The sequence below is a fragment of the Electrophorus electricus genome, chromosome 14 (assembly GCF_013358815.1).
Source record: "Electrophorus electricus isolate fEleEle1 chromosome 14, fEleEle1.pri, whole genome shotgun sequence".
Taxonomy (NCBI): Eukaryota; Metazoa; Chordata; class Actinopteri; order Gymnotiformes; family Gymnotidae; genus Electrophorus; species Electrophorus electricus.
Genome location: NC_049548.1, coordinates 17,972,134 through 17,985,635, shown reverse-complemented (window position 1 = coordinate 17,985,635; position 13,502 = coordinate 17,972,134). Strand labels below are relative to the sequence as shown.

Below are 13,502 nucleotides of genomic sequence, written 5' to 3'. Positions count from 1 at the left end.
CCAAGATGGGCAGAACACGAAAACAGGAAGAGGAACCCCAGTTTCTATGGCAACGAGCGTTGCCGTGTGTGTCAGCTTTGGAAGGCTCGTGTGTGAGAACGCTTGGATATTTTCTGCAGTCTGCAGGTAAGTTGCGGCTCGCGAGGCTTTTGGGAGACCGAACACACGCTCCGCGCCCAATGAGTCCCGGAAATCAGCGCAAACTCTCTGCTTTGTGATAGACAACCGCAGACTGACAGTGACGTTCCAGCCTCTCCTCTTTCTCTGCTGGATTCCTCTCTGCTGCGCCAGTGGCACAAACCGGCTCATAATGAAAGCGTGACCACATATATGAGGACTTCCTGAAACCTGGAGTGAGTTGCGAAGAGTTTTATTGCTGAGAGCAGCCAGCAGGGGGCATTGTTGGTCATGACAACATGAACGTTACTGAGACATGACAAGGATGAGGGTGAATGAATACACGGAGCGCGTGTGTGTGTGTGTGTGTGTGTGTGTGTGTGTGTGTGTGTGTGTGTGTGAGTGAGTGAGTGAGTGAGGAGTGAGTGAATGAGACGGAGAAAGAGACATGATGTTCTTAGAGAGTCATTCTAATAGCCACTCACTGACCCCCCCCCCCCCCCCACCACATACACAGTTCCATCCTTTGCAAGGTGAGCTGGTCTAAGATGTAAATGGAACTGCAACAGGTGTGTATTTAGCACCAGGGTATAACATTACCTGTCATACCATCTTCTTCCCCCACACAGACAAACACACACACACACACACACACACATACACACACACACACACACACACACACACTTACATTTCCATTGAGCTGACTGGAACAGACACTAATGTCCCTTGGCCACAACTCCAAGATGTGCATAATTCCTGAGTGTTTGGTTGTGATTGTGTATGTGTGTGTATGTGTGTGTGTGGGGGGGGAGTTAAGTAACCTTTATTAGAATTATTAGAATTGTGCTCAAAATATAAATATGGAAAATGTACGAATGCTTTTCTTTTTTTCATTTTCAATTCATAACTGTAAATATTTACTCCTTCAACCACAGTTGGTTGATTCTGTCTGCAAGGTTCTTTTTCATTCATGTTTTCTCAGTTTTCTCATGTTTCTCAGTTTTCTCATGTATATGGTACATAGTGAAGAGCTGGCTGTGTTCAAGACTAACATTTCAGTTTAGTTTAGTTCCTGTGTATCTGTTTTACTCTCTAATATTTTTCTATTTCTCTCTCTCTCTCTCTCTCTCTCTCTCTCTCTCTCTCTCTCTCTCTCTCTCTCTCTCTCTCTCTCTCTCTCCCTCTCTCCCTCCCTCTGTGTGTGTGTGTGTGTGTGTGTGTGTGTGTGTGTGTGTGTGTGGTAAGGTAAGGTTTGTAGTATGACTGTAAAACGTGAACATTTTGAGGGAATTTGAAAAGCCTTGTGAGGATATTTTCCAAAGGGGCAGTTTGGAGTTTTTGTCTGAAAACCAAAAAAACCGAAATATGTTCTTGATATATTGTTTCAATACATCGACAAGGTCATCGTAAAGGTTAGATATTGCCGTTATGCAGCTACAGTAATAGATGTTGGCAAAATCAAGACTATGTGTGCATGCATGTGTTTGTGTGTGTGTACGTGATTACTTACCTTAGGAATTACCCTCCTACATTTGAGCTGTTTCACATATGCACATCTTTTACTTACTATGCTTCTAGCTGTATCACTGTGTGTGCATGCACGTGTGTGTGCACGCACTAGAGAGTGAGATGTCAGTGAAGGAAGGTTTACCATCTATATTTCAGTAGTGCTGAACCTCTCACTCATCATGTGCGGCTCTGTTTGCTCTGAGCTACCATCTCAAGCGCTTGGTGCTTCAGCACACGTCCACCTCACGCGCCACACGGCTAGCCGCCTGCCGCCACACAGGTGTGGAGTGTTGTTTTTCGCAGTTATGCGGCGAACGCTCTTGCTCTGAACTAACTCGACGCTTCCCCGGAGAGTAATCATGCTTATAAAAGCCACTTGTGATTCCTGTGACTTGGTTTCTGAGCTCCCACCCTTCATATGCCCCTTGCTGTCTAACGTTTCGAGCTGCATGCATGCTACATGCTGCAAAACACCCGAGGATGTGCACATAACTGAATTGTTATCATTTCGGCATGCTCAACAGCGCTGTTTGGTAAATGGTTTAATATTGTGAAAAGACATCAGAGGGCCATTGTGTGTGTTGATTGGGGTAGCGCACGCCTGTCAATTGTTTTCAGGGCCGTCGTGTCGGAAGAGGAAATACAATTACAAGATTTTTATAATCCTTATAGAAATACAGTTATGTTGGTAAGCACTTTAGGAAGAGCTGAGCAAAAATGAGAAGATACACTGAGAATGAAGGAACAGAAAGGGAGATGGAGAGGAAATGACTGGATTTGAAGTTCTTAAAATAAACTGGCAGGCGAGAAAAGTCGATGTGAAGATAGAAAAAAAGAAACAAGGATGAGAAGGTCAAAGAAAGGTCATAGCCAGAGCATCTAACGATGAAACCATTTATTTGACAAGGATGTGCTCTCAGTGCAGTTTTTGGCAGAGGAAATCTTGCACTTATTTCTGTGATAACCACGTAGGAAACTTAGCCAAGCCAAGAAGCACGATCGTACTAATACTACAAAGATTTCTTAGCGCTGTAGGGATGCACTGAAAAGGATATTTTTCAACATCTCACCAGCACTACTACCCAGAGCAACTCACACATGTTAATCTATACAACAGTGTGTGGGTTGCCCAGGATTTGAACCCATGATCTTGGCATGAGCACACTCTTTTCTTGTGCACTATCTCTGGAGAGAATGGAGAAATCTTTAGAGCAACGTCCTAAGCTCTTACAAGCCCCCAGATTGCATAGAATACACCCAGACTTAGCATAATCAGGACAAGGGTAACCTGCACAAGGCATTGGGGCAGTTGGGCTGTGTGTGAGAGTAGAAATCCCTGCCCCTGGGGTAAGTGCCTCTGAGCGTGCAGAGCCCGTCTTTTCACCCCCGAATACTGTCAGGCTCTCACACTAAAGGTCAGAGGCCGTGGTTCATCATAATTTTGGTAAATGCATGCCAGCTTGTATTTTCTCCCAGCAACAGTCCTGTCTGTACACTCACCCGAGCAGAAGCTGACAAACGCTGCCTGAACCCTTTTCAAGATTCGTTCTCCCCATCAATTACATACCCATTGCCTTCCATTTATTGTCCCCTGAGTGATCTCTGATACACAAGCACTTAGCTCCTTTTCTTACGAACTCTGGTGCATGTAAGTGGTTCTATTTGGGGCGCAATAGCTGGAGTAGGTCATGGTTTATTGTTCCCAGCTTTTTCAGTCAAACTGCAAACACTTTTGTTTCTTGGATCTCGGATGGCGAGCCACATTGGATGTATGATGTCATCACTTCAAGCTAAAAAACAACAACAACAACAACACTAAATGTCAGCACACCTCAGGCAGGTTTAATTACGAGAGGTCTGTGATGTTGAAGCGTCCGTAGACCTGCTGCTGAGCCGCCAAAATGAGGCTCTTTGGAGTAGCCTGGACTGATGTCCTGACAGACCCGCCAACACTCTGAGTGGTTGCTATGGCAAGCAACGGGAGGTCAAAGAGTATTTAGGGCATTCAAAGGCATCCGAAGCTGTAGCTGACTCCAGGCGGGTGCCCAGGCTCAGAAAGAGTAAACCTTCTCTGGTGACAATCAGCCACATTATAACACAGTACAGGTACATTGTGTAATACACCTCTATGCATTATAAAAACACTTCCAACACAATGTTATCCTAAAACTTTTAGAAGGGAGCTTCTGGTTTCAGGGGGAGCTGGCATTGCCCGTATTGGATGGCACTGCTGACAGAGCCAACCAGTCATGTGCCAGGGGCAGGACATGGTTTCTGAACACATATTCAAGAACACAAAGAGGTCTGTGTTAAACTTGTTTTTTCAGAATCCTGCTTGTCCTTCCACTGCAATTTGTTTCTTTAACCTCTTCAACTACGTGATTATTTAGTTGTTAATCTTAAGGCATGTTATTCAGTAACTGCCATGAATTATTCTGCAACTACACTGAAACTGATATGAAAGGTATGTGTTTAAAAGAGCGAAGAATGAGAGTTCTAGGAGTTACAGAATGATTCTGGAACAGGAGTCATAGTTACCTATGACTGAATTATCTGAATGGAATGACAGATACTGCTGGTTGTATAAGTGTCAGGCTGTAGTGGGTGTGGTTTAGTGGTACTGTCCCAAAAAAATATGGCTGGCCACTTTATTCCTGATTGGGCCTAAGTGTTGCCACGCCCATTCCACACCTGCAACATCACCAGTCACAGCTACCGCTACTGCCCCGCCCCTACTGCTCTGCCTATTGCTATTGCCCCACTCCCTGCTATTGCCCTGCCCAGCTTCTTCTGCACAAAACACTTATTACAGTCACCGATTACAGTCAGGCTTGGGGAAGTAGTAGCTCAGTGGTTAAGATAGATGCCTAGTAGTTAGAAGCTTGTCTGTTTGAGTCCTACTGCTGCCCAGTTGCTGCTAATGGGCTCATCAACAAGGCCCTTAACCCCCAACTACTCATGCTGTGTTCAGTCAAATTTGTAAGTTGCTTTGCATTAAAGCATCAGGCAAATGTAATTACTATAGACCACATACCATGACTATAAAGTCTTCACATCATGAGAACTGTGATGATTGAGTGTTTGGATTGTATTTTGGTCTATTCCCTAACTACTGCAAGGTAGTACTTTCTCTGATTACCTAATTAATATATGCCACTGGATTAAATAGTGTAGAAAGATTGTGTTAAAAGGGATAAAATGTCAATTATTTTTGACATTTAAATACTAAAGCATATGGCCTGACTTTATTCTATTAATATAAGCATGTGGCACATGGACTGTGTTCTACAATATAAGCATATTTATTTCATTTCTCCCTGCCTGCCCAGTATCAGTGTTCTGTCTCAGCAGTTCTATTCATATTTACTGGATCTGTGTTTGTGTGTTAACAGCTCCAGCATGGCATTCACAGCTTTATTCCCAGTTCTAAGCCAGCGCGGAAGTCTGTGTGTGCGTGTGTGTGTGTGTGTGTGTTGCTTTGAGTGTAAAAATCACTGGGACAACAAAGGAAAAGTTTTCTCAACAGGAATTCTTTCACAGGAAAACTCTCTCACTGACCTCTGAAAGGCCACAGTACCAAACTGATAACCTTTAGTGTGTTACAGTATCTTTAATAAAGTGTGATTACATCAGTGTTCGATTTTTCCATTAGAGTGCATCCTGAATACGGTATTTGGAAGAAACCAAAATGTATAGCTACAATGTAAAAATGCATCTGTAATAGTAATAATAGTAATAATGCTACTACTAATAAAAACCATAGTTCTTGGGATTGTGTAGTTCTTAACAGGATAATGATGAAATGTTTATGCAGCTCTTCATAAACCTAAAAAATAGTTTTACATACCAGTGTATTAATCTGCAGAAAAGCTTTAGAGGGAAACATTTGTGACAGTTCCTTACATCTGTCAAACCCCTTAAATAATGCAGACTCCAATACTGCATGAGTAGTTTTCATTTTAAAAAGAGGCCCTTATCATTCAGGTGCAGAGAACCCACGGCGAGTGTAAGATGCCTCACACAAAAATTCCGTTTCACAAGCCACTGCTCATGAGTTTTGAATCAGATTTGTGTACGAGACTCGACACGTTGGCTGCACTTATTCGAAAGTCCGACGCTGCAGTCGAGCAAGGATTAGCATGGGAGTTACGTTTAGGTATGCAGTGCCCCGTCTCAAGCTAGAGAAGGGGCGGAGCTGGGGGTGAGGGGCGGAGCTGAAGGGTGAGGAGGGGGCAGGGGACAGAGTTGCAGTGTGTGGAAGGGGGAGAGGGGGGGTGTGGAAGGGGGAGAGGGGGGGTGTGGAGGGGTGAGGGTGCGGACCTACTGTCAATCAAGCTAAGAATAAAAATATTATGCTAAACCCTAGAGAACCCTAAAACGATGAAGGTTTGCTCTGGTTTCATTTCTACATCATTAGTTCTGTGACTCGGGACAAAAATAAAGCATATCTTTATATTCTAAAATCTTACAGTACTATGCTTGTTGGGAATGCCTGCAGAAATGACAGGTATGTGGGTTTACACATGGCTCTGTTATAAGATGTGGCTTCGGTCTGCAGAGACGTACTCCCAGATTTCGCTTGTTAATATTCTGACGGAACGGGAGTGCTGCATGCTCTTGCATCTAAATGGGGCAACTTCCTAAAAAAAGACCTAGCTGGGAGGAAGAAGAAAGAAACAACAGCTACTCCTTTAAAAAGTGTCCGGCGCAGTCATGCTGCTCAGCCAGTGTGGGGCGCCAGGCCACCCAGCTCTGGATCAATTATTCACGTGGATAAGATTAGATGGCCTTTGCGTCTCTGCAGTCGCACCGCCAGTCCTGGAGGACGAACTGTCTCAGCTCTCTCTGACCGTGGACTTTGCTCACCCCAAGACCTGAGCTCCAGGCTGGCGGCCGGCTTCTTCTGGCCCCCTTACGAGGCCGCTGAGCCGGGTTACTTTGACTTGCTGACCTGCTAAACTGAAGTGAGCCTTAGAGTGTGAGTGGTTGAGGATTGGTGGCCCACCAAGCCCCGCCCCTCTCTAGAAACATCAGTCCTTTTTTACTGGCCCGCTACCGTATAGCAGCTCTGACTCTAGCACAGCTTTTTGTGATGCCAAACATCCCCATTGCCTAGCGGGAGCCTGAGGAGTTTCCTCCGTTAGCGATAAGCATGTGGTTGGCTTAAACCACAGTGCTGATGGTGGAAGACTCCTCAGACTTGCCTTGCCTGCTGGGCAGAGACTTGAGATATTCCAGGTGACGCCTGGCGTCCTCCTGGTTGTGGCGAACGTAATAGACCAGGTAGGAGATGACCATGGTGAACCAGCCGAACATGGTTACCAGCATGGCCACGTCTGTGGTCTTTTTGAGCACCACGCACAGGTCCAGGTCTTTGGCTAGCAGGAAAGGCACACCTTTGGCATCGGAGTCGTCGGGCTCCGCTGTCTGGCACACGATGCCCGTGAGGGACACGGGTTCGAGGTCGAGCTGCGGCAGCGCCGTCTGAAGCCGGCAGTCGCAGTGCCAGGGGTTGCCCGTCAGGTTGGAACGGGCCCGCACGCCTTCAAAGGCATCGGGGTCCAGCGTGGACAGCTGGTTGGAGGACAGGTCCAGGAACAGGAGAGAGCCAGCCAGGCCCTGGAAGGCCCCGGGCTCCAGCAGGGCCAGCTCGTTGTGGGACAGGTCGAGCTCGGCCAGCAGGGGCAGGTCCTGGAAGGCACTGGCGGGGATGCTGGTCAGCAGGTTGTAGTCCAGGTAGAGGCGTTGCGTGTCGTTGGGGATGTCCCGTGGGACCTCGGTGAGGCGCAGGTTGCTGCAGCGTGTGGTCTTTCCCCCGGACGGGCCCTCACTCTCGGAGCAGTAGCAGCGCTTCGAGCAGGACGTAGCTGCGTGGTGGAGGCAGAGCGTCATCAGCACCAGGCTGTGCAGCAGAAGGCACATGACCACAGAGTGTCGCAGCAGCCAATAGCACAGCAGTGGCATGGTAAGACAGGGGACATACTCCCTTCAGGGCATCACCTGTTGGGAGGTATGGAGCGTTAACCTCCCCTACAGCTGGGAAGCCTGGGAAGAGAAACGAGAACGGGACGTATTAACAGGGAAAGCAGTGGTTCAGTGAACACCGGCCCAATATGTCACTTTATCTGACGACGCAGTTTGCTACTTTCCATCTGTTTTACTTGGTGCTTCTACCATCATGAATTTCCATCAGTGCCGACCATTCATTGTTTGTCCACCTCTGCAGGCTGGCAAGGCTATAATGCATTTTCCTAGTTATTCCACCAGGCACTCTTGGATTCCTTTTGATGTGTGTGTGTGTGTACATAACCTACTTCGATTGGCCTCTAATTAACAGAGAATAAATTACATCTCTTATACCTACCAGCACACATGTACATACGCACACACACACACACACACACACACACACACACACACACACACACACACACACACACACACACACACACACAGAATAACAAGCTGCTGATGGATGGTTGAAATGTCCTGCAGACTGGAGTGTGTTATTTCATGCGCAGATGGGGACTAGCTGCTCTAATTGCTGCAAGCAATGGGGGGTTCTCTCTCTCTCTTTCTCCCCATCTCCCTCTCCCGCTCTCTCTCTCTTTCTCCCCATCTCCCTCTCTCTCTCTCTTTCTCCCCATCTCCCTCTTCCTCTCTCTCTCTCTCCACCTCTCTCATTTTCTCTATCCTCTGTATCTGTCTCACTTTCTCCCTGCTTTATTCCACAGCCACAGCTGGTCTGGGGCACGAATTTCAAGAATTTCGAGAAGAACATCCATCCATCCATCAAAACATGAAGAGAACTTCCATCTTTGTTGCTATGAACTGTATCAACTGCCAGTTTCCTCCTGTGAATGTAAGACTGTGGTGACGTCTGTTGTGCTGGCCTCATGCATGACTTCAAAGATATTATTACCCAGAGGTGACATGTCCTGGCAGGTGCCATAAACAATAGTTTTTGCCTGGGCACTCACTCTGACATGGGGGAATATAAGAAATGAATGTAACGTAAGAACATCAAAGGGGCCTGTTTTCCATTTTCACTCTCCACTGTCATCTCAGGTCTGAGAGCGGTTGAGGAAACAGGTTCCAGACTCTGTGATTGGTCATGCCCCGTGAGGAACGTTAATGCGACTCCGCATTCGTCAGGAGCCCGACGCTGTGTGTTTTTGCAAGAGTGGCTCCGGGCACTGCAGCCGTGCGTCTGCTGACTTCACAGGAGTACGGAGCTCGCGTCTCTGTGCTCTTTTACGCTTTCTTTTCAGCCTTTAGCCTCAGAAGACAGCTGCTCCAACCTTAGCTCATTAATACTCAAAGAACACACAACACCGACTATCCTCTTACAAATCCCACTAGGTAAGCCTCCTCAAGCTGACAAGTAACACACACATTTTGTGTTAGCCGCTTTTACCACAGTCTAAGAGCCCTTTCTTCCACTCCATTATTAATATTAAATATACTATGAAAATAAGCAATGCTGGTCTCAGGTGAGACCAAAATATAAAGTATCAGTCCCTGTTCCCACGTCCTAAAATAGTAGGCCAAAAAGTCGCACTCTACCACCAGGCCCACCAAGGAAGAACAATGGAGCACAGCATGTTTTTTTGCATGCTTACAGAGTCATCTGTCAAAAAGAAAAATGTATGTGGACCTGACAATACGGGCTTACGCAAGTTAAAAATGAAATCGATCTCTAAGTACCTCTTAGCGTTGTATAACAATGGGGGGTGTGCTGTCTAAAGCAGGGCACTGTGTGTTTAGGGAGGCTAATGAAACACTGTACCACAGCAGTTGACGAAATGCCAGGGAAATGGGCCCTGTAATGAAGTCTGAGGAGGTGGGAGAGAGACAGAGACAGAGAACAGGAGAGAGGGCTAGAGAGAGAGAGAGAGACAGAGTGAGAGAGAGAGATGCAGGGGCTAGACCTTAAAGCTTTTTACGGTCTAATATATCACCCGCTGCCAAAGGTCCGCTAGGAAACAGGCCAAGATGTTTATCATTTCTTGTTTTCCGAAACAGCCAGACATAGTTCCAGCAGCACTGTATGGAACCGTATTGTGGCAGTTTGCTAAATCAGAGGGATTAGGTTTACCCGCCCCTCCGGGTGAGGGTGGGAGTGGCATTGGGGTCACAAGGTCAAGGTGCGGCGAGGAGGGACCGTGTAAATTCAAAGGTAACATCATCCCACTCGACAACTCTCATGAATACATAACGGGTTGCTGTTATGACATTTCTTACAAGTGATAGTGTGGGCTAGCTTCATAGGGTGAGAGAGAGAGAGAGAGAGAGAGAGAGAGAGAGAGAGAGAGAGAGAGAGAGAGAGAGAGAAAACAGACCAAGGACTACAAAACACGCAGGCTGAGAATGAGGAGGTATAAAAGACACAGACATGGCCAGAGGAGATACCAATACAGACCAGAGGAGATACCAGTACAGACCAGAGGAGATACAAATAGAGACCAGAGGAGATACCAATACAGACCAGAGGAGATACCAATATAGACCAGAGATACCAGTACAGACCAGAGGAGATAACAATACAAACCAGAGGAGATACCAATACAGACCAGAGGGGATACCAATACAGACCAGAGATACCAGTACAGACCAGAGGAGATAACAATACAAACCAGAGGAGATACCAGTACAGACCAGAGGAGATACCAATACAGACCAGAGGAGATACCATTACAGACAAGAGATACCAGTACAGACCAGAGGAGACACCAATACAGACCAAAGGAGATACCAATACAGACCAGCGATACCGGTACAGACCAGAGGAAATAACAATACAAACCAGAGGAGATACCAGTACAGACCAGAGGAGATAACAATACAGACAAGAAGAGATACCAATACAGACCAGAGATGCCAATACAGACCAGAGGAGATACCAATACAGACCAGAGATACCGGTACAGACCAGAGGAAATAACAATACAAACCAGAGGAGATACCAGTACAGACCAGAGGAGATAACAATACAGACCAGAGGAGATACCAATACAGACCAGAGGAGATACCAAAACAGACCAGAGATACAGAAGAGACGAAGCCAGAGAATCCGAGGAGAGACGCTTGCGTTACAGAGGCTGACAGGGGCAAAAACAAGGCCAAAAGCCTCAGGTGGAAGTGCGTGTAGGAGAAGAGAGTGTTCTGGAGACAAAGTTTCATCACCCATGGCCAACATAACCAATACAACAAATATCTGTATTGTTTAATAGAATCATTTTAAGTAGTATTATGCTAATGGATTATTCAAATGTAAAAGTTTCAATGTGGATTTATTTGCATTAAGAGAACTGCAAGTATGCAAGCACCAACCTGCTTGGAGGACCCTGAGTGATTTGTACAGAGACACTTGTCCCCACTTCCCTTTACAGAATATAACCTCCATCAAAACACACACCAATCTGATGCTCTCATGACTAACGCTCATAAAAAACACACACCAATCTGATGCTGATTCCACGACTGACCCTGTCAGAACACATTATGCTGATGATGTAATGACTAATGCTCGTCAGAACGCACAAAGCTGATGATGTAATGTAGCTCTTTGTCTCCGGGGTGACTTTTGGTGTCAGCACAGAGGGCCCTGTCGACCTCTCACAGGCTTTGAGGGTGGGACTTTCAACAGCAAGCAAAACAGATCAGACAGGAAACTGGATGATAAAACAGTATCATTTAAAGTCAATAGTAAGAATGTGAAAATAAAACTCAATCTGATATTTTGATTCAAAGAAGACTAAAGTGTTATCTAATATTACAGAGAACAGGAAGAAAAGTGTTAGGAAAATTAGAGTTAGACTAAATGTTCAACTGGAAATAAATGAAAGATGTCCAGATATTTTTGATCTGCTTTGGACGTTTGGGTCTGCTTTTGGACGTAAATGTTTTGACTCTAGGTGCCAACTTAGAGTGCAGCTCTTTAAAGGATCCAGAGTGGATTCAAATGGCTTCTGGACGATTCCTTTGTCAGATGCTTAGGGTTACAGATCCAATGAAATTAGGTCCTATAGACTTTCATATGGCATAATTACAGGGAATCATAAATCTAGGTGTCTGTTCCAAGCACTGATAAAAAACAAACAATAAATACTCTGAACGTTAAATAAAAGCTTTTTTTTTTTTAAGGTTTAGTGCTGGAGTATTCCTTTAACTTGTTAAAGGAAAACAGTTTGTTATTTGGCGGGCGGATTGTAAACGAGCTTTAAGTAATTGTCAGTACATTTAAGTGCGTTTCATTCTGCTAAGATCCCTCTCTACCTCTCCAACTTTCACTCATGTATCGATCTCCTTCTGCAATGTTAGCTGCCCGGTCAAACGGAGGTCACTGGTTCAGGCAGCGGTACTAACGGCGCTTACAGACGGAGGCCACCGAAGCCGGAAACTGACTTTCGCAATAGATTTTATAGTTTTGAACGCTATGGGCTGTCATCTTGAGAATCAGTCGAACTGAGCCATCGAGGAGAATAAACCAGTTTATAAACACAAAGCGAGCAGATTCAGCTATTTTTAGACATACTCTGTATTGACAGACGTAAATCCAATAGGTTATTGATATCATTGACTCAAGACGCATTGTAAAATAGAAGCAAATAGGCACAATCTGTAAGAGAGGCGTAAATCAAACATCAGGGTACAACAGCCACTAGACGTCTCTGTATTGCTAACATAAATCCGGTAGGTTACAAGGTGGACTTAACGATCATAGATGTATGTCTACAGATGCCTACTATACTGAAATTAATCTAATATACCATATGAAATGCCATGGATTCAGCGAGGCGGGCCTGCCTAACCTCCTTTCTTATGGTACTTTAAATTCTACATTCGCAGCAGGCTACATGAAGAATTTTGACACAAACGATTAAAGGACACGTAGGTACAGACGAGAGCAGCTAATTCATGTAACCCCAATGTAAAGTCACAACAACAACAACAACAACAATAATGCTGTCTTGGCCGTTCTTTTAAACGCTTCTGTTTAGATTACACAAACAGAAGATCGAGAGAGCTCTGCAGCTTCATTATTCACTTTTATTAGCCAGACTAGAGCACCGACACTAAATCGATCTGCCAATATCGAAACAGCAGTGGATATATCAAGCGGGATCTGAGCTCAATTCCCATGGCTATAGCCCTTTCTGAAGACAATGGCCCGAAATGAATGGGAAACTTTAGAAATAAACCAGTAATCATGCCATTGCTAAATCATTTACTGTGAAGGCATGCTATTCTAATTATCTTTAGTAACAAGACAACAACTCTGCAGAAATACTAGGTTCACGCAGACGGCTAAAACAAGGACCTTCGGGACTTACGGAGGTCCCCAATTTACACAAAATCTTACATACGACGGCACTTCAGACACTTGAAATTCGAGTCTACGACTCGCAGAAAACACAGAGGTTCACGGAAACTACGCCTGCGCTAAACAAATCACTTGTATTTACCTAAGCGTTGTTGTTATTTTTGCCAATAAAAACAACAATAACATAACAACAACAACAATAGTAATAATTGTAAATGCAGAATTGGTCATAATGTATAGACGTCGGGCTTTCTAGTCGTGCCCTATGTTTAATATGTATTAGATTAATGAATTAATGAATTAACTTAATTAATTAACTACATTAATTAATGTATTAATATTATGATAGGTAAAAAGAGCCCGTTATAAGCCGATGTAAAGCCAAGTTTACGGTAACGCCGTGGAAGCGGTGCGGAGGCGGGAGGGGGGCGATCACCCCACAGAGTCCCGCGTTTGCAGAATTCAAAGTTCAATAAAGGTTTTGCAAAAAAAAAAACTTATTCCTGCAAAAGGCGACGTTAAAATATGCCGAACAAAGTGAGCTCTT

At 45.1% G+C, this 13,502-nt stretch overlaps 1 protein-coding gene and 1 long non-coding RNA gene across 2 annotated transcripts in view; one reads left to right on the top strand and one right to left on the bottom strand.

Annotated features, from left to right (window-relative positions):
* Nucleotides 1-1,442, top strand: LOC113582702. The gene is made up of 3 exons (XR_003411184.2): nucleotides 1-126; nucleotides 222-353; nucleotides 1,366-1,442. It is a non-coding gene; the product is annotated as an uncharacterized LOC113582702 (long non-coding RNA).
* Nucleotides 1,443-5,219: 3,777 nt separating this feature from the next.
* The window catches only part of lrrc3ca (leucine rich repeat containing 3Ca), an 8,570-nt gene continuing 287 nt past the window's right edge, over nucleotides 5,220-13,502 (bottom strand). Inside the window, exon 2 of the mRNA XM_027018625.2 lies at nucleotides 5,220-7,674. Coding sequence (XP_026874426.1) covers nucleotides 6,793-7,593 — 801 coding nt within the window. The 5' untranslated portion in view covers nucleotides 7,594-7,674 and the 3' untranslated portion in view covers nucleotides 5,220-6,792. The remainder of the gene's footprint in view (nucleotides 7,675-13,502) is intronic.